The following is a 25,104-nucleotide window of genomic DNA, read 5'->3' on the forward strand; positions in this document are numbered from 1 at the left end:
CATTCGTTCACTGTGCACTTCTGAGAGGAGCCTGGCTCCATTTCTCCTCTAACTCTTTTAGCTGGTCACAGACAGCAAAAAACCACTCTTTTCTGCAGGCTGAACAAACCCAATTACCGCAGCATCTTCTTACACGTTGTGTGCTTCTAACTCCCACCACCCTGGGGACTCTCCACTGGACTGTATGTTTCCTTTCCCGTACAAGAAAAGGTATGTACCTTTCTTGTAGAGGGGCCCCCAAAACTGGATGTGGTGCTCCAGATGCAGCCTCACAAGTGCACAGTCACTTGCCTTGATCTGCTGGCTATGAACCTGCAAATACAGGAGTGGGACATCCAAATAATAGGACACAGTGTGATTCGGCACAATACTGTGTTATCCAAAAAGTCCACGAGGGAACTGCACCTTGTTTTCCCTGTCATTGCCACCCTGCACATACACTGAACTGAGGGTGCAATTAATACACCACCCCTGCTTTTTGCTCCTTATCCTCGCTGTGGTAAGCACGTTGGATAATGAAGATTAAAGATGCTATAAAAACACGCAACGGTATCACATTTAATTAGATTTTCTCCCCTTTCCTCTCTCCCCTCAGCTTAGACTAGATTTCCCAAGTAGCTACCTGGTTTTTAATGCTCCTATTACCTACGGTGTGCTATTCATACTAACAGAAGGACTAATAGGTGTAGAATTGTGTATAGAGGGGAAGAGTTATCACGACAAGACTCTGCTTAAGACTGATAATGGAATAGCAGCCTTTTTCAGAGAACCTGAAAATTAGATGTACAGAAGAGACCTACCAGTGGTGCAAGGGTCCAGAAAAAGCACCTGAGGGTCCTTCAAGCCTCTTTCTTACACCTGCCTGGCTTAGCTAAATGGAAATGAATAAATGACTGGGTTGGTTTTTTTTCTGAGGGTAGGAGGCTGGGGGTGGATAACGGCATTGTGTTTGAGTACCTGGACACAACGATAATTATAGGTAAGAGAGCTCCCCAACATTTTTCTTTTGGCAGGGTTTGGGGTGCAGAGAGGAGCTACAGCAAGAGAAAACAGCTGGAAGGTGAATCAGACAAACATCTTGTTAGCCTTCTTTAAAAAGCTGTTTTACCATGAGCAAATAGTACCAAAAGAAATGGTAGGTAATCCCCACCACCACTTTTTTTTCTTTTTTTCTTTTTTAAACTCTGAAAGAAGTCTGTCTCTCCCATTGAAAGCCATACTTAAATAAATGCAAAATAACTGTACTCAGTCAAATAATAATAAAAATTTTGGCCTGGATTACATAGAATTTGGTTTAGATAATCTGACAGTTATTTCTGATGTCAAAATCTACTTATTATTGTACTTATTATTTCCTACAATAATAAGTAGTGACCCTTTAGAAAATAAGGATCAATGAAATAAGCCTGAAAAAAGAGCTCTGCTTTGTATGAGCTAAAATTCTCAAGTTTATAGAAAATAACTGTGGCACCAGAACCATTATGCAGCTTGTTTAAAGGTCACAGTCAGTTTATAGTAGGGCTTAATTGCCTTAAAAAGAAAATGAAGCTAAACATTTGCCTATCATAATATCCAATTTGGAAGGTTTTAATTCAGCGTTTTACAACAAACTAGAACCTAAGTACTAGAAAGACATTTGTTAAAATTCTTCTTTCTCTCTTTCCTGACTTTGGCCAAAGTTTTCCAATCTGCTTGCAGTCAAACCTACATATTATCTTAAAAGGTTTTTCAACAGTATTTTAGTTTTCCAAAAAGCATTGTAAAATAGATGTGAACAGAGAGGAATTTCTTTTTTTTTTTTTTTTTTTTTTTTTTTAATTCTAGACCTCCACAATCCTGGAAGTCTATAAGCAGAGATAAAATGAAAGCCCTCAACTAGGTGCTTCTTCAGAGCAAAAAAATCATAATAATGGTTGTTCAAACTAGAAAACTAAATGCTTTCTGTCTGGGATACCAGCCTATTCTGAGTTCAGACAACAGATATGAAAACATGAACAAACAACTGAGGAAGGTTAAAAGAAAACAATGTGGTAGGTCACAATTTGAAGGAAAAAAAGTCAAGTCATACACAAACGCAGTATGACAAAAGGAAAAAAGCTAAACCCTCTGAATAAAACAGCAAATAAATAGCAGCAACCTAGAAGGTTTCAGCTGCCTTGCTGGATGAATAAAGACAATGCTGACATTTAAAAGGAGGAGAATTGATCTACCGCTTTTACAAGAACTCGCTTTCAAAAGGTACAGGAAAGGAAAATGACGAAAAAATGGCTTAAATGTGTGTAGCCAGATCTAAACAAGCAGTTCACTGAATTCAATTTACACCTGACCTGCGTGAGATAAGGATCTAACCTGAAAAGTTTGCTTAAGAAACAGAAAGGTGCTCACACTCCAGCTGTTGGGATTTTGCACCAGGCAAAATGGCAGAATATCTACAAATGATGGTCTCTATTCAAAGAATTTAACACATGATAAATTTAAGAGCAGATGATGCATTAGAGAACTGATCCTCTAACCTTCTAACACTGCAAATGTATCTAAAGAATGCTGAATTACAGGTGACAAGGAATTTTCCAGTGGGCCGTTTTGGTTTGGGGTGGCACACGGCACCCCTGTTCCAACATATTTAAAGAAACCAGCAACTGCAAGCAGCTGGAGACACACTCTTGGAGGGGGACCACTCTGAGGGACTGTGGCACAGGGTTGACCCATGCTGGAGCAGGGACTCCCTCAAAGGGACTGCAGTTTGTGGGTGGCGCATGTCGGAGCAGGCACTCTAAGGAAAAGTGTAGCAGAGGAAAACCTGAAGAACCAAAGTGCTGCAGAGGAAACCAGTAAGAAGCACAGTAGCAGAAAGAAACCCTTACAGACAACACCGACTTTCTGTGCCACCCATCGTCTCATCAGAGGAACTGCGACAGACTGAACATAAGCCATGGAAAAAATAAGTTGAGAAAAGGGAGGGGAGTAAAGGTGTTGGACTTAAATTGCACCTGGAGAAGAGTGAGAAAACATGTTTACTTAAGTAGTTCTTGATTGTGTTCTCTTTTTTCCCCACCTCAAAACCCAAATCATTGATCAGAAGTTTGTGTTAACTAGCAATAAACTATGCAAGAGTTCCCGAAGTCGAGGCTGTTTTGCCTGCAAAATTCCCATGTTTTCCATGGATGATGGAGAGAATCACAGTATCACAGAATGGTTCGGGTCGGCAGGGACCACTGGAGGTCGTCTGGTCCAACCTCCCTGCTCAAGCAGGGCCACCCAGAGCCAGTTGCCCAGGACTGTGTCCAGATGGCTTTTGAATATCTCCAGGGATGGAGACTCCACAACCTCCCTGGGCAACCTGTGCCAGTGCTCGGTCACCCTCACAGTGAAAAAGCGTTTCCTGATGTTCAGAGGGAACCTCCTGTGTTTCAGTTTGTGCCCATTGCCTCTGGTCCTGTCACTGGGCACCACTGAACAGAGCCCTGGCTCTGTCTTCTTTGCAGCCTCCTTTCAGCTATTTATACACATTGCTAAGATCCCTCTTGAGCCTTCTCTTCTCCAGGCTGAACAGTCCCAGCTCTCTCAGCTTTTCATCATAGGACAGATGTTCCAGTCCCTTCCTCATCCTTTTGGAAGGGGCTAACATCCAGAAAGCAGAAGACTGTTGAGTACTTTGAGCTTCCACGGCTGGAAACACGTAATGAGTAACCGATTAAGCCTGCTTTTAAACTGCATTTATATTTTTTAATTAGAAGCTTGACGTAAGTCTTATCAAGTGAGCCTGTATTTCATCTATAAATTTGTTCTCTATTTTGGTTGCAAGGTGAATCAAGATGAAATTGAAAAGTTACTGCCTTTGAGGGTGGGGCATCCAAATAACGGGACACATGGAAAACTTGCACCCAAGCTGCACTTAAGAAATCCAAAGATTGGGAACTGTCTGCTACCAAACTGCCACAGGCCAGTGTACAGCATAGCGTGAACTGGTATCAAGACAAACCAGTGAACATGAGCTAGCTGAGATGACCCTGAACTTAAAGAACACCCAGATGGCCACAGAGCAGGGAGCCTTTAGCTAAAAAGCATGGAAAATATGAAAAGCACACAGATCAAAGATAGCTATTCCTGACTGTCACTGCCTCTTTCCCCTTGAAAACAGGAAAAGGAGAAAAGGTACGCAGGACGTGAGGATTAATGAGTAGCTGTAAAACACTGATGATGAACAGTAGCGAGTGTTGATTAACATACTGGATATTAAGATGATGGAAGAAATTGCTACCAATTTTGTTCACCTTTAAACAGTCTTGTAAGAATTAACAAGCTAAAAGCAAACAAAGAGCTATAAAAGACTGAGGACTAAAGAAGATGATTCCTTTGCAGTATTTTGGAAATAGCTAAGGTCACTCCCCTTCTTGAGATAAAAGGATTTGCTGACCAAATGATGCAGGAAGGGGGATACTGATACAGATGACTGAAGCAGAATGGGGGAGAAGTTTGAAAGACTAGCTTGAAAGATTCTGAGCTACACACACAAAAAAAAGTGCTCGGGTTGCAAGAAAACAGTTCATCCTGAGATAAGTAGTCAGTGTAAGCTTATTTGATGGGGGAAGGACAGGGAAAATGTACAAATAGGAACAGTGTAAAAGGGTTACTTTTTGTTTGTGGGATTTGTTTTCTCTTAAACATAGCACCTTATATTAAGATTCCCACCAGCAGAGTCATCAACATTACTGAAATGCAACCACTTCTACAAAAGGAGGAAACAAGCAGCCGGCATATGGCACAGTGCCCAACAGTAAGAAAGTATATATGAAGGCTAAGGAGTAACACAATTCTTTTTTTAATGCCTTAACAGAGCAGAAGAGTGTTTTCCGGAGAACCATATTCCAGCAAGCCGAACTCCACAATTTTGGTTTCTTAATCAATCATCCCATCTAGTCTTACCTTTTTTCTCCCCCCCCCAAAAAAAGAAATTTCAATGTTATCAGTTACAAGTACGGAGGAGGTCTATTAGATGACACAGCCATTTCCCTGCCACTATAGTACTGCCTTAATTATGTTATATTTTACAAAAGTTACTTTTATATCTCTTCCTGATAAGACTACTGCTCCTACTTTATGAAAACGTCAAAACAAACCTGTTATAAACACATTAACACAAAGCGCAAATGTCCTTTATTTTTCTTAAGTGTTTGAACAGCAATGACCCAATCTTACTTTCTGTTTTCCTCTACAAACTTTAAAATATTTATAAAATTATGTTCCTCACTTGCTGTCCTTTACTCCAGCTACATAAATTTAATTCTTTCGAATTTGCCTTAGTCCTGTCACCCATCAATCATTCTACTTCCTCCTCCACTCACTGTAATTCATCAATGTCTTTCTAGTAATAAAGTGCTGAAACCGAAAGCAGCACTCAAGGAACAGAGTGGCTAAAAACCATGAGAGAGGATTACCCAACTGCTCACTTGGACTTCAACACAACACATGAGCAATTTCAACAACAGTATGGTCAAATGACTTCCCTGAAATGGGACCGTCAGAGTATCTATTGGCATCACAGAATTGCCCAAGACTTTTTCCATCAGAGTGACAACTCGATGGAAAGGAGACATGTATTGCCCTGGTACCTGTGATACTTGTGTGCCTCGAATCCTCAGTAGCTCCTGGGCAGTAAGATGAAATTAGCAAATCAAAGATTCAGTATCATCTACAAGAAGCACGTCAGACAGCTCAACTACAGAACTCATTGCCAAAGGACAGCCTTGAAGCCAAAAGTTTAAATTGGTGCAAAAAGTGACAGGGACAAATTCAAGGAAGAACCAGCGATCGAGTGCTATTCAACACAAAAGACACCGGCTTTTCCGTCAAAAGCTGCATATTGCCAAGTGCTGGAAGCTCACAGAGTGTTTTGGGAAAGGATTGTTATTGCTTGCTCTGTCCTCACTCTCCCTCCTAAGCATCCTCTGCATCAGACACGGTATTGGCCTAAGACCACCTTTGGTCTGACCTTGTACAGACATCTATATTAAATCTCACTGGAGCACTGTCATGGACTAGCAATACAGTTGTAGGTATTGTGAAGGCAGCAAAAATAATAGAGAAGGCTTTTCCTTCCATTTTTCATTTCCATACTTTTTTGTCTCTGATTTAATGCATGCTCATTTAGTCTTAATTGCCATTGTCCCAAGTCTTCTCTCTATATGAATGATGTCTAGAACAATGGGGTCTTAATGCATTAAAGTAAAACATCAGGATTTTCCTTTTAATGCAAACCTGCAGTTTCCCAAAATGATTCTCTTGCTGTCTTCAAGATGACATTTCAAGTCTTTCACATTCCCTGTGTCCCATCTCTCTGTTGTTAAAGGAATCTTTAACCCCTTTCAATTAGCTCTTCACCTATTAATTTACTAACTTTTTTTTTTATTACAGAACTCATAAATTCACAAAAGGTAGTATTAAACTGCAGTGTAAGACAACCATTGCCTCCTTCTCAAACAGGCACACTGTCCACACATCTTCATTTATGAGCTGTTCAGCATAAGTTTTCCTCAAGGTCTACATGACAATGTTTCTTTTATCAAACCATTTTGAAAGTTACTTGGTAGCATTATGCCAACTTTATCATAGAATCATAGAATCATTAAGGTTGGAACAGACCTCTAAGAGCATTGAGTCCAACCGTCAACCCAACACCACCATGCCCACTAAACCACGTCCCTCAGCGCCTCATCTACACGTCCTTTAAATACCTCCAGGTGACCCAACCACTTCCCTGGGCAGCCTCTTCCAATGTTTAACCACTCTTTCAGTAAAGACATTTTTCCTCACATCCAATCTAAACCTCCCCTGGCGCAACTTGAGGCCATTTCCTCTCGTCCTATCGCTTGTTACTTAGGAGAAGAGACCGACCCCCACCTCGCTACAACCTCCTTTCAGGTAGTTGTAGAGAGCGATGAGGTCTCCCCTCAGCCTCCTTTTCTCCAGGCTGAACAACCCCAGTTCCCTCAGCCGCTCCTCATCAGACTTGTTCTCCAGACCCCTCACCAGCCTCGTTGCCCTTCTCTGGACACGCTCCAGCACCTCGACGTCCTTCTTGTAGTGAGGGGCCCAAAACTGAACACAGTAGTCGAGGTGCGGCCAGACATACCAGACATAAATCAGTTTACTTCAGTGGGAAACTTCTGGGCTAAAATCACGCCAAATGTTTTAAATGCTTTACTAAAAACTAAATTTATTACACCTTTTCACCCACCATTCTCTAGCTTTAAAGTTGCATTTCAAAAATGCAATCAGATTTATCTAGATTATTTTATATTGTCCCATAACCCAATTTATCTTCAACAATTTCTCTTGGTGTTTGTTCCAATATTTCACTATGGGAAGAATTATGTCTCTACAATCCAGAGTCTAAAAGAGAATTCATGGAAAAACCAGTGATTACTAGAAAAACATCCGCTGTATTCAAAGATAAAGTGATAAAAGCATAAATGTCTCACAGAATAAAGTCCATAACATACCTTAATAATAAAAATTACAAACAGCATCAACAGCAAAAGAAATATTCATCTGAAGGTATGAAATACTACCAGGTTCATGAGTTAAAAAGGAAGCAAATGTAAACTAAACCACAAAACTCTCAAGCTGTTAGGAGAGCGCTGCCAAGAAAGGATGCATCATTAAACGGCAGGAGCAATTGCCTTGAGCAAAGAACTTCTCATCACTGCCTCTACACTATAATCAGGTAGGATTAAATTTAATGTTCAGAAATGCCCATTCCCAAAAGCATACATCACAACGTTACAGATGCCTCTCCCTTTCATTAAGGGCAGTGTCTGTTACGTAGCTGCAGCTTACTTTCACCATAAAAAGATGCTAGACACCTCTTCTCCACCTTTGTTACAGCATGTTTTCTTATTTAATAAACTTTCATTGGCTTAAATGAATGGTTGTTATTAGTAGAGCTAACAGCCACATGATAATACTCTAGAGAGATATCAGTGCTTGTTGGTACATTAACTAAGAGCGGAGGGGCTGAGGTCAAGCACGTGTCAATACAAATGAAGCAGTATTAGGCACTAACAATTTAATGCAATAGACTGCCTCAGATAATGGAAATTACAGGATAAAAAGAATGAGGTAAAGTTATTGATAAGTATACTGAGGGAAAAAATAAGATGTTTCAAAGGGAAAGAAACTCTCCACGTTCTAATGTCTTTAAAGCTAGCCTAGCAAGTTTATTTTAAAAAAAAAAAAGGAGATCAGAAAACAGAATTTAAAGAGAAAAAAAGAAAAAAAAAGAGATATACAGAAAATATGAGTAGCACCAATGCTTCTCATATAAGGAACTTAGATGTATTCTACCAAACTTAATTACTTAAGCTTTACAATGCTCCTCAAAGGCAGACAAATAATACTAATAAATCCTAGCATCTGAGTAAACGTACAGTATTTTAAATGAATGAGCAGCACATAGAAGAAAGCTCATGATTTCCATGTTTATGTGTGAATCACTAGAACATATCCTATGTATACATCAACTTAATAAAAACAAAGCTGCCTTCTTTCTCACCTGTACCTCAACCATACAGCTAACAGAAATCACAAGGTTTGCCAATCATTAAAAACTAATACAAAACAGTTCCTTTAAGCATAAACACTTATAGACCTCAGTAGGTAATCTGAAATGAGATACAACCCTTGAGACGTGTCAGCTTCTCAATCCTGTTTTCTAAAAGGCTTCTTTGTAATCAATAAGGTCAACAATGACGAGACACAATGTTAGCTGAGGAAAGACTTCAAGGCAAGAAGCATTGGGAAAATATTACTATTTTTGTAATTCAGAAGAAAGATAATTTCAAGCAGGGCCAAAATTTAAATTTTGTAATAAAAGCATTACTATAGAATCCCAAACCAACAAAAGTCTCTTATTTCCACTTGTGGCATTAATTCCAAAATATAAAACAGTTCCACAGCAGTACCTGATCCCAGCTCTGCAATAAGAAATGCAGAAACAAAATGAAAGACTGTTTTTATTGATTTTCATTGTTCCAGCTGAAAGGCAGACAGTAAATAAAATGCATACCGAGAACTGCGTCACAATTTTTTTTATTTCATTATTCCAGACTACTTATAGTCTAAGAAGTCTGCTCACTACACGGTACTTTTAATTGAAAGACTCTCCTCATACTATATTGAGGAAGGCCGCAGGTAGCAGCTACATTCAAGTAACAAAAATGAAAACTCTCCTCAACAACTGTGCCCAGGGCTACAAACATCCAATGTTTTCTGGGAAGATGTTAATCATTCCAAATGCCTTCGTAGAGGATTAACATGAAGTGCCTAGAAAGGCAGAGGACACTGTTACCGAGGAGGACACATTCGTTATGGGATGAGCAAGAAGAGGCCAAATATGCGCACGTATACACACACACAGAGCAATATTCTCTCTTTGCTCCTGAGAAAACATTTCAATATTTTAAGCTCCTTGTTTGACTCCCACTTCCCACAGCAAGCTAGGTTCCTTGTCCTCATACACTGTTCTCCAAAATATCTTACCCATGGTTAGCCTATTTCCTTTTCCTATGCCACCTCTCCCTTCTGACTGTCTCAGTAGCTTTATGATCATTTTTGCACAGCATTTCCACTTACTAAAACGCCTTCAACTTCGACCATGTTCTCACCCACTAAGTAGCCCAGTTGTGTTGTAAAGCCCTGCAGTTAAAAAAAAGGAAAAACAAAACTCTTTTTTGTAAAATGCTTTGGCATGCAGACAATGGAGCTGGTCACCTCCTCTAGTTTAGACTGGTACTTTCCTGATATGAAAGTTAGATTTCACAACAAAGTAATGCTCTTCAAAAAATTAAACCAATACAGATCTTACAGTCTATGGAGCCGAGAAAAATACATTTAATGCATCATAAGGATACCGCTGCTGAACTCAGTATGCTTTAACTATGCTGCATCAGCACAACTGAAAATGACCTAATTTACCTGCAAACCAATTCCTCTCCTGTACAGCTGGATGCCGTGCCAAGTACATTTAATTGAATGCCACAACAATAACAGCCACTAGCTCGACTCCTGAAACTGAACAAACTGGCAACAATGCAAATCTGCAGTAAGAAAGTGGTCAGCTCTGAGAAAAGCCTGAGTGAGCTATTACTCACTTCAGAAAGCAGAGCAGGAGACATATATTATTCTTTCCCTGACATAAGGCAACTTAAATAGAAGTCCTTAATATTGAAAAAGAAAGAAAAGTCGGTGTTGAAGCGTTCCCTGGTCTAATTCTTGACAAACAAGTTACTGTCACTTCAGCTTTGTATTTCTTGGGACAAAGACACGCAGGCTAAAGGATGTGCTCATGAGAAAACACACATACACATCAGTTCCTAGCTCTGTAACACAAGGAAGTGTGAAGTTACACTTAAGCGAAGACTACTCAGAGGGCTCCATACTTCCTTCTTTCTACCTTCGTTCTTCCTTCTTGTCATCCTCCTAACAAAAAAAATTTCAACTGGAAATAGCAGCTATCCTCAGTCCTATCCTATGGATATATTTCTGCAGTTTCATGGTGTTTTGTTACCTGATACAATCCCTCCCCAAAGGAACTGTACTCCTGCACTAATAAATGAAGTTCAGAGTAAGTGTTTCATGGTCTATTGGAATTAAAAGATTTTTTTAAAAACCTCTATATACTTTGACAAAGTGGTATTCAGTCATTAAAATTGCAAAGCTAGACACATAAAAGCCAGGAAATGCAAAGAAAGTAGCCTAAGCAATTTTCATTTAATCGTATTATGATATGACCTTTAATTACTTGATTCAACATTATTTCTGCCTTCAACTGTTTTTAGCATTTCATCTCTTAGATTATTTAAACAAACGGAAAATATTAATTTCTCCCTATGGGTACCTCATGGGTCAACAGTAAAGCCAGAACAATTAGATCAACACCACAGACCTCTACGATACTTGAGTTAATTAAGTAACTGCTAGGCAGAACGTACTGCCCTTCAGTACACAGCCCAGTGCTGGGGGAGACTAGACACGGAACTGCTTCCTCCAAGCAAGAAAGCTTCTGTCCTTGCCTACTGCTGCCCATCCTGCTGTGCGCCCTTTGCTTCAAGTTCTGGCTTGACTATAGTGTTGCGTAGCACATCCAAAACGTCTGTTCTAGAAGAATTTGTATTCCTGCCTTCCAGCAACCAAGCTTGTGCTTTCAGGCTAAGTGCAAGCAATACCCCAGCCCTAACTTGCCTCTGTGTTCTGGTTTCGGCAGGGATAGAGTTAATTTCCTTTCTAGTGGCTGATACAGTGCTGTGTTTTGGATTTAGTATGAGAACAATGTTGATAACACACCCATGTTTTAGTTGTTGCTAAGCAGTGCTTACACTAGTCAAGGACTTTTCAGCTCCCCATGCTCTACCGACTGAGAAGGCTGGAGGTGCACAAGGAGCTGGGAGGGGGCACAGCCAGGACAGCTGACCCAAACTGGCCACAGGGACATTCCATACCATGGGACATCATGCTCAGTACAGAAACTGGGGAAAGCTGGCCGGGGGGGAGCACTGCTCGGGGACTGGCTGGGCATCGGTCAGTGGGTGGTGAGCAATTGTACTGTGCATCACTTGCTTTGTGTGTTCTTTTATTATTATTATTATTATTATTATTACTATTTTATCTTATTTCAATTATTAAACTGGTTTTATCTCAACCCACGAGTTTCCTCACTTTTACTCTTCCAATTCTCTCCCCCATCCCACCAGGGGTGGGGAGAGTGAGCAAGCAGCTGTGTGGTGCTCAGTTGCCAGCTGAGGTTAAACCACGACACTGCCACCAGCTCTGCTGCTCTCCCTTTTGGAGACTGCCCACTGCCTTTTCTTAGGAAGCTCCTTCTGCATCAGAATTCCCCTGTCAGCACCTGATCATAGAATCATTTAGGTTGGAAAAGACCTTTATGATCATCAGGTCCAACCACAGACCTAACGCTACCAAGTCCACCACTAAACCATGTCCCTAAGCACCACATCTACACATCTTTTCAATACCTCCAGGGATGGGGACTCAACCACTTCCCTGGGCAGCCTGTCCCAATGCCTGACAACTCTTTCAGTGAAGAAATTTTTCCTGATGTCCAATCTAAATCTCCCCTGGCACAACTTGAGGCCGTTTCCTCTCGTCCTATCGCTTGTTACTTGGGAGAAGAGACCGACCCCCACCTCGCTACAACCTCCTTTCAGGTGGTTGTAGAGAGCGATGAGGTCCCCCCTGAGCTTCCTTTTTCTGTTTTATGTTAAACAGAAAATACACACAGATGCATGCATGTGTACTCAACTGCCACATAAAAGTGAACATTACTTTTAGCAATTCAATGCGTGAAAAATCAGGTCCTTTGCAGAAAAATGTACAAACTCATACTTTAAAAGAACCGTATACAGAAATTGACAATAACCAAGATGTATTTGATCTCCAACAGGAGTTCTATCTGTTCTGGACCCTCCTAATTTCTCCAAAGCTTCACAATTCAAAGGAGGTTGGAACTAGGTTCTTTTAACACAACCTGTGTAAGGTGCAATTACAGAACAACAAACCTGATCCTACCAGCTCTGCTCACCGGAGTGTGTATTATCAAGATGCTGGAGGAACACAGAACATGAATACATGATATCTGAAGCTCATCTGTGCTACTCTAGATGGATACATAATCAGAAATAAAAAAGCTGCCACTTAAAAAATTTAACTTCATACAAATGTAAGCTGTCACAAAATACCTTTGCATTGTGTTCATACTACTGGGAAAAGCTGCCATTCTTTTATTAACAATTGTTCCCAGCATTACTCAGTCATTGCACATTAGAACCAGCAGCTGGAGAGTTTTGAGTGATAATGAAACCTGTAACAAGCCATCTTCAGCCGTCTTTTCCAAACAATAAGAGAATTAAAATTTCAATTTAAATGCAGAGGTTTGAAACACGCTTCAGTGGCAAAATTACTTCAATTAATGTGAGTGGAATACAAAGAACAGACTGCAGAAATGTGATACAGCAACCAGAAATGATGCCATTAGAGTGCGTGCATCAACCTAACACGACTGCTGCAAAGGTCTAATTTCAACTGTACATATCACAAGGCTACAGGCAACAATATTAATCACTGCTCCAATTTCAATGTGAGGGATACAAGCTCCTTGTCAGATCACTCTGGGGTTTTTATAAGCCATGAGCATCTGTTTACCTTGAGGAATGAAACAAAAGGACAGAGAGATCTATATCCCTGCATCCCTGACAGTTTAGTAATTATTTTACGTAATATTCATACCATATAAAAGGAGAAAGGAATTATCCTGCAGCCAGTGAGTGATTACAACATCACAGCCTTGCAGAGGCACTGTTAACAGAAGATGGCAAAAGCCAATGAGCCTACAGAGATTTTTGACTATGAAAAACCTCCAAATGCAGGTAGGTTGCTATTCTTTATTACAGGTACACTTGTCTTCAAATGAGAATTGCAAGTGTCAATGAACAGCTGAAATAGTGTGTTCAATTTTCACTTGAGGTTTCTCTGCATTCCTTGATATATTAAAAAAAAAACCCTAACAACTGCTTTTTATATTATTATCATTTGATTTCTTAGAAAAGATATTCTATTCTGGGAAAAAAAAAACCCAAACAACAAAAAACAGCATCATATACTACAGAAGTCCATACTTCAGTAAGGTCAAATATTGGCTCTCTCTTATAGCCTTGGGCAACCTTACCTACACACACGTACGTATTGTTTATGTATATAAGTGTATATATAAAAACCTGCACACACAATATATTGCAAACCAGTAAGATATCACAAATACACATCTTGCAAACCATTTCTAAAGCATATTACATGATAAATCCTAAGTATCATTATTTTTCTTCATACACTTCCTATCTTATATTCCAGACAGGAAATTAATTACTTTTCTGGAATTTCCTTCTGAAAAGAACTTTTCTGGATTTAAAAAACAAAACAAAACAAACAACAACAAAAAACCAAACAAACTGGTAAGTACATCAGTAAAAGAAAGCACCAACATTTCAATTGATACTGATGTTAACGCTGAATACCATGTTTTTCCCCCCTTACACTGAACGCCCTTCATTTACATCTACTTCTTTATCTCTCATAATGGAAAATATCACGATGCACACCACGCTCCAGTTTCCTATATCAGAAACCTGACAAAAGTTTTGGCAAAACCTGACTGCACTCTTCTCATATGTGCTGCCTCAAGTCATTGCATTGCTGATCTGTTTTCAGGAATTCTAATAGGTTTTACATAACATTTTATAAAGTATCATAAAAATTCCACTCTACATTACACAACAGAAATGGATACATTTACCCATCCCAGGCGGCTTACAATACGGTGGGAAAGATAAGACAATAATTCTTATTAGAAGGACAGTGAGACTCTAAGGAGAGTAAGATTGAGAGGGTTCCTGGAAGATGGTTTCATAAAGGAAGAAAGGGAAAATTGTGATCAGATTATAGAAAGATGATTGCACCAGGTGTGGCACGAAAAAAGAACATGAGCAACAGAAAAAAAAAAAGGAAAGTGCCAGCAGAGTGAAATCACACAAGAGGATGTGACAGCAACAACAAAAATCCAGACAGAGTTACACATGCCATCAGAGAAAGGGATGAGGAGACTGACATCAAACTGTTGAAAATGTTTCAGAGGGAACAAGGTAAGTTTTAGACAGGTAAAGGTAAAATGAGATAAAAAGGAACGAAGGAAATTAAAGTTCAAGTCTGGGCTCTAAGAATAGGAGGCGACAACACTAAGATTTCCAGCTCTTTATCCTGTTGAATAACGACTTATTAAAAAGAAGTGAAGAGGCACAGCTAAGAGAAATACAAAGGATAGTAAAGTTAAAAAAAAAAATAACAAAGGAAGGCAATGAAAAGGTTTCCTTAAAAGCGTTCTCTGGCAAACACAAAGAGGAATATGAACAGACATACTTTTGCCTCCACTTTTGACTCACAGACTGCTTAAGGTTGGAAAGGACCTCTAGAGAACATCTAAGCCACCTCCCTGCTCAAGCATGGTCACCTAGAGCCAGTTGCCCAAGACCACATCCAGTCTGGTTTTGAAAATTTTCCACGGATGGAGACTCCACAACCTCTCTGGGCAACCTGTTCCAGTGCTCAACCATCCTTACAGTAAAAAAAAAAAAAGTGTTTTCTTATGTTCAGACTAATTTCCTATGTTTCAATCTGTGTCCATTGCCTCTTCTGTCACTGGGCACCACTGAGAAAAGTCTAGCTCTGTTTTGTTTGCACCCTCCCATCAGACATTTATAACCACTGATAAGATCTCCCCGAGGTTTCTCTTCTCTAAGTGAAGCAGTCTCAGTTCTCTCAGTCTCTCCTTAAATGCGAGATGCTCCTGTCCCTTAACCACCTTAGTGATCCTTCACTGGACTCAATCCAGTACCTCCATCTTCTCGTACTGGAGAGCCCAGAACAGGACTCAGCACTCCACACGTCAGGACTGAGTAGAGGGGAAGGATGTCCTCCCTTGTGAAGATTTTAATTACTCGTAGAAGACAGTTCCAGGAAAGAAAGGACTGGAGCCTGGTGAGGAAGTGTGCTTGTTAAGTTTAGAAACAAGAGAAAAAGAAAAAAAGATTGTTATTAGACAAGTTCAGGCAACTTCTACCTCCACCACAAGACTGGAATTGAAAGGCATGCTTATAAAAGAGATGGAACTGAAAAGGAAGAACACCCAAAGGGAGAGAGAAAAAAGATGAAAAAAGAGCTGGAAATAAGTAGAAAGGATTAAGAGTCCTGGTAAAAGACCTAGAGGAAGACAATGAGAGGCAAACACACCTAAACGGTGAAAGACAGTCTTCCCTCTGAATAATGACCAAAGTTGTGAGTGCGTTCTGGGAGATGAAATAGGAGAGAAACAGGATAGCTCTTCCACAACAAAAATGGTTTTGAAATAACTGATAAGGTATAAAGAAAGACGATGATACAGGCAGGTGTCTGGGAAATTAATTTTAAAATAAAGCACCAGGTTGCCAAAGCAGAAGGAAATCCTATGTGCAGATCAAATGGGTAAAGAACTAGATGGTTACAGAAAGCATCAGGATCACGACAATTGAACAGGTAAAGACAGCTCTGAAAGACAAGAGCTAACCAAACAGGATGGGAAACTGTGACCCTAAGTCCAGTCAGGAAGGATCAAAACAAAACCAAATGGAAATTCCAGTATAAGAAAGCAGCAAATGACGAAAGAAGAAACTAAGCAGGAAAAAAAAAAAGCAAGTAATAACACAGACAGCAGCTCTGTCTGCAGATGATCAGACAGCTGACCAGTGCGTTTCCAGTGGGTTCTGGCCCAGTACGAGGTATCATGTCTTACCAGCATGTCTGTTGCGTTGAGGTAGTGCTTGCTGGCCATGCACTGTTCCAGCTTCTGAGGCACTTGCTTGATGTTCTCTATCTCATCCAGCAAATTCAGGACATGTTTGTGCTCAATCCCTTCAATCCACAGCTTGCGCAACTCATCCCGCTTGCAATGCAGCAGCATCTTGCATGATAGCAGATTCTCCTTCACCTACAAGCAACATGTCAAAAGATTAATTAAATCTGTCCCTGTAACTGGCACTTCTAACACAGATCAGCCCTTTCCCACATTTACTTTATTAGGAATTCCAAAAATATAACGAGACTATAACCAAATCCAAGTTCCTTAAAATTTCTGGTTATTCCTTTGGCTGAAGGGAAACACAGAGTACATACAAACTGGAACTGCTTTCATAGTCAAATGTTTTTTAGTACAAGTTTTGTACCACCAGTGAAAATTTAACTGAACTATCATAACGTGAACAAACGCAGGATCCTATTAACCATGACCAAAGACTTATTTGCACATTTTCCAAAAATCAATTCAGTATTTTGGCATACAGCAAGAATCCAATTTTCAGTGAAAGCAAATAAGCTACTACTAATTTTTCTGCTGTAAACATTTTCCATCTGCCTATTAAATCTTTTGGCACATCTCCTCCTTTCTTCAAGTTTGGTATCCATTTCTTAAAATCTGACTATCTAAGAGTACAACCATTTTCCTAATACCTCGAGCAATACCAATTTGCCAGGTGAAACCAGATATGGTTTCATCAGAACAAATAGCATTAAGGTACAGTTCAATTCAGCATTTCCATTATTTATCAAGGCCATTACGTCACCCAGAGAAACACCCTGGTGTTTGCCATTCAGTTTGTTCTCAAGCCTCATGCCATCCTCTCTAGTCTCTACTAGAGAGACTCTCTCTCTCTGGCAAAGTCTCTACTGTTCTACCCCATTCGGGAAACATCAAGAGTTTTTCTTCTCCATTCTTTCTGCTCAAACGCACAGCCCGCGTTCCCTGCTTTCAGGTTCTCCCGATATCCTCTGGAAAGGTCAGTATAACCTAGCATTTCTTGCATAATGCAAATCAATAATGCATATTAAAATGTGGAAGCAATTAACAACACAGCTTCACACATTGCTTTCACACTACTCTTGTTTTTGTGATAAGTTATGAATACTTAGGGTCCAACCTTTTCTCAGGCTGAACTCTCACTGCATTACACATGAAGAGAGACTCTCAGAAGTAGGCCCTTCAATTTATTTTTAAATAATGAGCCTTCAAAGCACTCCAGAAATCCCACTTCAGCTGCACATTCTCCTCCCTTGTCCATCTAAAGGCAGTTTAAAAAAATACATGTGACACACATAGATGGACCAGAATACAGACAACCGGTAACTAACAATAGCTACATAAGACAGCCTCCATCCAGAGTCAGAAGAGACTAAGATTTCAATACAACAACATTGCACTCTGAAATGTCCTTCTGAAAAGAATAACATAGAAAAATCCTCAGCCTCAGCCAACAGACAAGCGACTGTAAGAGTGTTATAACTTGCTGCAAAAGCAGAGGCAAACTAAACTGCATACAGAGCTCATTTCAGACTTAATCCCTTTTCAATACCTTAATTTAAAATGTTTCACTGACCTAGCACACCACCATCAGTGGACTGCTGTTACATAGAGCCAAATTAGGTCAGCAAAACAATCGTGGGGCTAGAAGGAATCTCACAAGACATTCCTACTCCTGTCCTTGCAAGAAGGAAAATCAACTGTATCTACATTTTGGAGCAAGGGAAGGGATGAACAGCAAGTCTTTAAGAAAGAACCTCCCCTTCGTAGGCCAAATTGTTTCTTCTTTACAATTCAGTTTTACAGCACTAACACCTCTAAAGCTAGATTCAAAACTAAGCCTTTCCCAACAGGAATTCATACAAGAATTGACTACAAAAGGTACATACACAGAGGGATCTGGACTATCTATCACTTCCACAGTTCGCAATGCAAGTAAATGCCTGTGCTATCATCTACCTTCCACAACAGGGGAACACCAAAAGAAAGTCTGGTAGTGCAATACAGATTGATGACACACCAGATCTGGGGCCTCCCATGAGATTAGGTCAAAGCTACTTCAATACATATTGACCAAACCTAATAAGAAAACCTAAATATCAAAAGGTCCTTCACCTTTACAGTCATTCTTCTAGGCAGGACCAAAAGGTCACACCCCTATATGTTTGTTTTGACCTCTGCAAAGCTTAGTATACTGTGTGAAAATAGGCCACTGGCTACAGTTTATTTCAAATTTAGTGCAATTGATCTCTGCTTTCAAAGTGCTGAGCTTTGTACATAAATCCTAGAATGAACTCTTACCCTTGGAAAACATCAGAATGGTCTCATTTTCTTTGAAAATGCTAAATGAATTTTAAAAGCCAGAAGGGTCAGTACATAGCCCCAAAAGGGTAAAAGCCTACTGCTCCTAAAGCACTGCTGTGAAAGGTTTTAAGCTGAGACCTCCACATAGCCAGGGAAAAAAAAAAAAACACAGAATAAATTTGGTGCCTAGTTTGCAAAGTTTAGGTATAGCAAACTATACAGGAAGTAAAAGATAGGACAGGAGTCCAAAGAACTAATCTATCGCTGCAGGGAGAGAGCAGATGGAACAAGTCCACAACAAAGAGCGCCAGAGTTATTTACTGGCACGCTACCGATGTGTGAGCACTCAAAATACTGAAAGATACGGGGGCACAGAGTTCATGTACATTCACACAACAGAACTGAGTTTGGAAATAGCAGCAAAATTCATATTCTCCGAGCAAAAAGCAAGCTGATGAATCACCCAGACTATTTAGGAGGTGGTTGGAGGCCAACATATCAAAACATGAACAGATTAGATGGAAAGGTGTTAGCTTAGCAGCCCTTAGACTTCAAAAACCTGATAGCAACATGTCCAGACAATAAATGAACAGGGGGCACCGCAAAGCTTTGCGCTTCACATCCATCTCTCGTTTTGCTTTTCAATTACTTGTGTTCTCAGACAACAGAGAGATATCCTATAGAAAACATGTTGCTAGTAAGACATAACCTGTGACCACTGCATTAGAACAGGATGGTCCACTCCTAGCCATGCCACAGAGCGACTTGAAAATCAGGCCTAGTTCAGAATTAGTGGGTAACAGTGCTTTTTCAATTCAATTTTTAGTTCAGTTCAGAATGATGACAAGTAGCTGGGAAAAGAGAGAGAGAAATAAAAGGTTAAAATGGGAGCTTACATTACACTACCAATAAAAGGACAGTACACAGGAAAAAGATAGAGGAGGTGCACAGATTCGTACCCAGAGTACACGCTATCGAGCGGATGCAAACACATGCAAAGCTAGACTTCACCTGTTTGATCTTATTGCGCGAGTTGGTGATGCGCTCTGTGATGCTCTGGTATGTGCGGATCGCAGTGGTGAGCTCGGTGTAATGCTGGACAATGAGTTCATCCAAATCCCGGTCACATTTCTCATAAGCTTCTTCCAGGCGGCCTTTCTCAGTCTCTCGGTCCTCAACATCATCACTGGTAGATAAAGTCCTAAGGACAAAAGGATTACAAAAATAGGGATATTCTGGAATTATCTATAAGAACAGGAAGCCTTTGCCTAAAAAATGCACTACCTACCGCAAACCAGTCAACTCTTATTAGTCTGTACTCTTCACTGAGTGAAGCTTATTTCTGGTAAACGTCTCTGGTGTTCAGTAGAGAACAATGTACTTCAAGAAAACAGTAAAACAAATACTGTGTTTTATTGCTTCCCCAATTTTCAGATGCTTCAGAGCTTTTTTACTACAGTACTGGATTTATGAAAAGGGAAAGTTATCTACTAGTTATCGTATTTCCAGAGAGTCATTAATATGGGCACAGTATAACATATGAAATATATCCTGATTTATTACTTACAAAGAACTATAAAGAAGAAATTCTACTTTAGACTCAGGGACCAGTGCAACTATTTGTTAGGAGTGTTGCAGTTACTACTACTTACCTGCCAAAAGTACACTAAGGATATCACAAGTACATAGAGAAATCCATCAAAAGCCTACCCATGCCTTGCAATAGTCAATCTGTTTTCAAACTAGTATACTAGTACGGCAAAGAAGTGTCATGGGCACTTATTCCTCCCCCCCCCATTTATTTTAACCTCTGAGTAACATCATCTAGTAAGATTTTTAATTTTTTTTTTTTTTTTTTTTTTTTTTTTAAATCGATGAAGTTTGAGATTCCAACAAAACTGTTGAAAATTTAATGAAACTGACTGTCGTGGTTTAACCTCAGCCGGCAACTGAGCACCACACAGCCGCTCGCTCACTCCCCCCCAGTGGGATGGGGGAGAGAATCAGAAGAGTAAAAGTGAGAAAACTCATGGGTTGAGATAAAGACAGTTTAATAGGTAAAGCAAACGCTGCACATGCAAGCAAAGCAAAACAAGGAATTCATTCACTACTTCCCATGGGCAGGCAGGTGTTCAGCCATCTCCAGGAAAGCAGGGCTCCATCATGCGTAATGGTTACTTGGGAAGACAAACGCCATCACTCCGAACGTCCCCCCCTTCCTCCTCCTTCCCCCAGCTTTATATACTGAGCATGACATCCCATGGTGTGGAATGTCCCTGTGGCCAGTTTGGGTCAGCTGTCCTGGCTGTGCCCCCCTCCCAGCTTCCTGTGCACCTCCAGCCTTCTCAGTCAGTAGAGCATGGGAAGCTGAAAAGTCCTTGACTAGTGTAAACATTACCTAGGTAATGTTTAATTAACTCTATCCCTGCCGAAACCAGGACACTGACACAGGGGACAAAAGTTTCTTGGTGTCACTCCAAATTTCCGAGATTTACTCAAGAATCAATACAATCTTCTCTTTCTCCCTCTCTCTCTTCACCCTGCTCACCCGCTCTTGAGACCCATTCTGCCACCGGATCCAGAAGCCCACACCTGGAATGACTCGATCACGCTACCAGAAAGACCCAGGAGACAGCAATAGCCAAAAAGACATATTCTTATCTCCTACAGTAGGTAGCACTCAAAAAGTTGGTTTCTGCAAAAAAGTCATCCTAACTTTTCCTCTTCCTTTATCCTTGGAAGGGTAGCTATGGTCCATACACGTTTCTGTTTTAAATCAGCAATACATTGAAAACTGTATACTTCATGGTGAAAAAGAGAAAATTTGTTTAGAATCAGTTATAGCAGTTATGACTTAAACACTGGTATATCACAACCTTAAGAACCAGCAGGGATGAATTCTGTAGCTCTACTGACAATTTCTAAACCACTTTAAAGAACTTATGATGAGAAAATAAGCAAAAAATAAAGATATTTAGAATAAATTAAAAAAAAAAATCACTGCATACAAACTGGTTTGGATCATGTGCTTGAACATCATGAAACAATCGCAACTTTCAAAGAAATCCAGAGCATCTACTTGCTGAAAGTGAGATGCCTTTAAAAATACAACCAATAGAGCATGAACATGTGGAGACCATTACTTCACTTAAATCACAGCAGTTTAGGCCTCTGAACTGAACTGAGGCACCATCTTAAGATGGTATGCATGCTACACTGAAAGAGTATAAAAATAGTAAGACTAGAAAAGCCATTGTTTCCAACCCTAAAGACTGCGAAAAAAATACAGTCATGAGTAAGAGAGAACTTCTTGATTCTCTTCTGGGTTTCTTAAGCTATTTGTGTGGAAAAGGTTGAATAGTTGGAAGGAGACAAAAAACCCATTGCTGAACGCTGCTGCCACTCTCTGGTACCATAATGGCTTTCACTTTGGATTTGTTAAAGCAACGAGGTCCAGTCAAACTAAAACCAGTATCTCCTGCTGTCAAGTAAGAAAGAAAATATCAATTTTTCTTGCGGTAACAGTCACTTGTCCTCTACAGTAAAAGTTAGAAGGTGAGAACTGCTTGCACATCATTGAAAAATAACAAAGGAGAGAAACGTATTTCCTTATGGTTTATTTAAGAGTATCTTCAATGACAATAAACAGGACACAAGAAGGGTTAGCATTTGATAGATTTTTCTGAATTCTTCAATACCATTAGGAAAGTAGTAGGAACTCAAGTGCAAAAGCTCTTGCATTTTACAAATAAATGTAAACACAGAACTTAACTCAAACATACAAGAAATCCTCCCTCCCTCTCAGAAAGTCTACACAGACATACCCAAAACTTTTAGTTCACTCCTCTTTCTTCCCTTCAAAGAAAAACAACAGGCTGTACCACCTACTCAAGGACTCCATCTTCAAAAAGAAAAAGAAAAAAAAGCTATTTCACAGGGGATCATGATCCCAGAAAGAGCAGCTAAGAAAACTCAAGTGAGCAAGAAAATCTGTACTACCATATGGAACACGGCACGAGAGGAGGACAGGAGCACACGCACACTTGTCCTACTCAAGTACCACGGAGGACAGAGGAATTACAGCCAAAATATATCCTACAACACCCTAAAAGAAGACAATGTACCCAAGTGATGTATTTTACTTTACACAGTTTTAACACTCCTTTTCACTTTCAGATGGCAGTGGCAGAAGACCATAACAGATACCACATGGAAAGGAGGAGAAGAGATCCTCTTTCTTTTGTTATGCCGCAGACTATCAGCGTGGGTGCCTCACACCCTCTTCCGCACTCCCAAATACCAAGAGCTGCACATTTTACAGGGGATGCAGGTGCACCTCTCCTCTTGCACAAAGAACACGCAGAGATGAGGACCCCCCTCCCCATTCCACTGACAGCGTAGCTTCTTCCAATGCATAAAATTTATTTGTAGCGTTTCAAGTTCCATGCTTCATGGTAGCTACAGAAACAGGAATGCTTTCTAATGTTACTACATTAATATTCTACTCCCAAACATTCTTAGTTGTGCCTTAAACCACATTTTCACAAGAAAAAGATATTTTTCTTAATTTGTACTGTATGCAAAGCACTTTAATATCATGCAAAAAGGGCCTGGAAAGTAAGAAGAGTAGTACAGCGGTTTGAAAATAAGCCTGGAATTAAGAAATCTGGGTTACAGCCTCTGCTCCGCCGCAGATCTCTGACATCGCGCTTACAGCTCCCCCACATTGCAGACTGCATCTTGACACTAGAGCATGAGCTACACACAGCTCGTAGCTACTACAGACGCCTGATGTAAATATCTGCATTTCAGTGAAATGGGCTGAGCAGGCAGATCTGTGTCCTTGTGGCCCAGTTTCTCTTTCTCCCCTGGGGAACACACAGCACTGGTTCCTCAAACAAGCAAACTGCGATTACATGCACTAAGTACTACTGAAACACTCAACGCTGTTAGCAGAGGTCATGTAAACACTTCAGACAAAGTAATGTATGAAGATGTGCTAGAAAACAAAGCTAAGCATACAGTTAATGCAACAGTATTAAACATACAGTACTTGTGAGATGCAGTGAAGTTTGGGTTCATGCTATAATAGATGAATAGAAAGCATGTGCAAGAACGTGTTTGGCAGTAAATCTTCCTCCATTAAGAGCTCTTGCAGATGAATACGCTTTCTTTGTGAAGAATTGCTTATTTTTTCTAGAAGAACGTTCTTCAGCACAGTTACATCGGACACAAACGTATATCCTTTTTAGGACTTGACATATTGTTTGAGTTTGAAGCTGAAGGATATTGTTTGTCTGGGTAGTTAATGAAAACATTGATTCTCTCTAACCCGTGTTATGGATTGCAGGAGAATTGTGGATTGCTACCGACAATGTAGAAGCGGAACCAAATTGGCCTATATCACAGACTAGAGAAGTTTTTCGTTTTAATTAAACAAAATTCAAGTTCAACATTCTTGATTTGCCAAAGCTGTTCAAGCTTTGGCTTGAATCCATCTGCAATGCCAGTAGTTTGTCACAAAAGCTAAAGATCTTTCTCCAAGGCTACGACTGTGTCACTGTAGTGTCAGAGCATGTCAGAAGCCTTTTCTACTGCTTCAGCAAGCTCCTGCCCGACTTAGGCTTCCTAAAAATATGGGTGTGACTGGAAGTTGTTAAGTACATTCAAACCGTGCTGCCCCATTGTTTTTTGCCCTTTTAATTTAGTTTAACTTGCACTCTATAGGAAAACTATTTTTTGCTAAAAACACTAGAAATTTGCACAGCCAAAACATACATGTTTATGAAGCCTGAGAGAGAGGTCACAAGTGGACTTGTATCTTAGAAACCACAAAACATATCGAAAGAAGGACAAAGCTAGTATAGCTGGAAATCAGAAGCCTTTGTGAGATACTACAAGCTTATTCCTCCTGAAATGATATGACAATGTCTAACTAAAAGTATCCATTTTAGTCGTCATTTTGCTATTTGTCTGCTTAGATATGTAATACACATTTGCTGCCACCTTCAGCAGAATCAAGATGCTTTAGGGGGCAAAAAAACAGCCCATCTGGCTGAGCATTACACACCTTCTCACAGTCTAAACTCCAAAGATCTCATCTTTTCAACACAGCCAGTAGTAGCATGAAAACATTGCCAACCCATATTAAAAAGAAGAGTAACAGGAATACAGAGGTCTCAAAGCTCCAGTCCATCCAACCTGACTTCAGGAACCTCAGCAGCACACACTGGGAATGTAGTTGCCAATTAAGTCTTTTTCTACACTTACAGTTCTCTGAAAAATGAGATTAATAACGCAGAGGTAGCCCAGAATCCAACAAGATGAGAGCAAGACAAAGGAATCAC

At 40.1% G+C, this 25,104-nt stretch overlaps 1 protein-coding gene across 1 annotated transcript in view; it reads right to left on the reverse strand.

Moving 5' to 3' along the window:
• The window catches only part of EXOC4 (exocyst complex component 4), a 423,725-nt gene that overhangs the window by 382,535 nt on the left and 16,086 nt on the right, over positions 1 to 25,104 (reverse strand). The window contains exons 2-3 of the mRNA XM_076346465.1: positions 19,769 to 19,958; positions 16,394 to 16,588 (exon numbers count right to left, since the gene is read on the reverse strand). Of these exons, the coding sequence (XP_076202580.1) occupies positions 16,394 to 16,588; positions 19,769 to 19,958 (385 nt within the window). The remainder of the gene's footprint in view (positions 1 to 16,393; positions 16,589 to 19,768; positions 19,959 to 25,104) is intronic.

The sequence above is a fragment of the Aptenodytes patagonicus genome, chromosome 1, assembly GCF_965638725.1.
Source record: "Aptenodytes patagonicus chromosome 1, bAptPat1.pri.cur, whole genome shotgun sequence".
Classification (NCBI taxonomy): domain Eukaryota; kingdom Metazoa; phylum Chordata; class Aves; order Sphenisciformes; family Spheniscidae; genus Aptenodytes; species Aptenodytes patagonicus.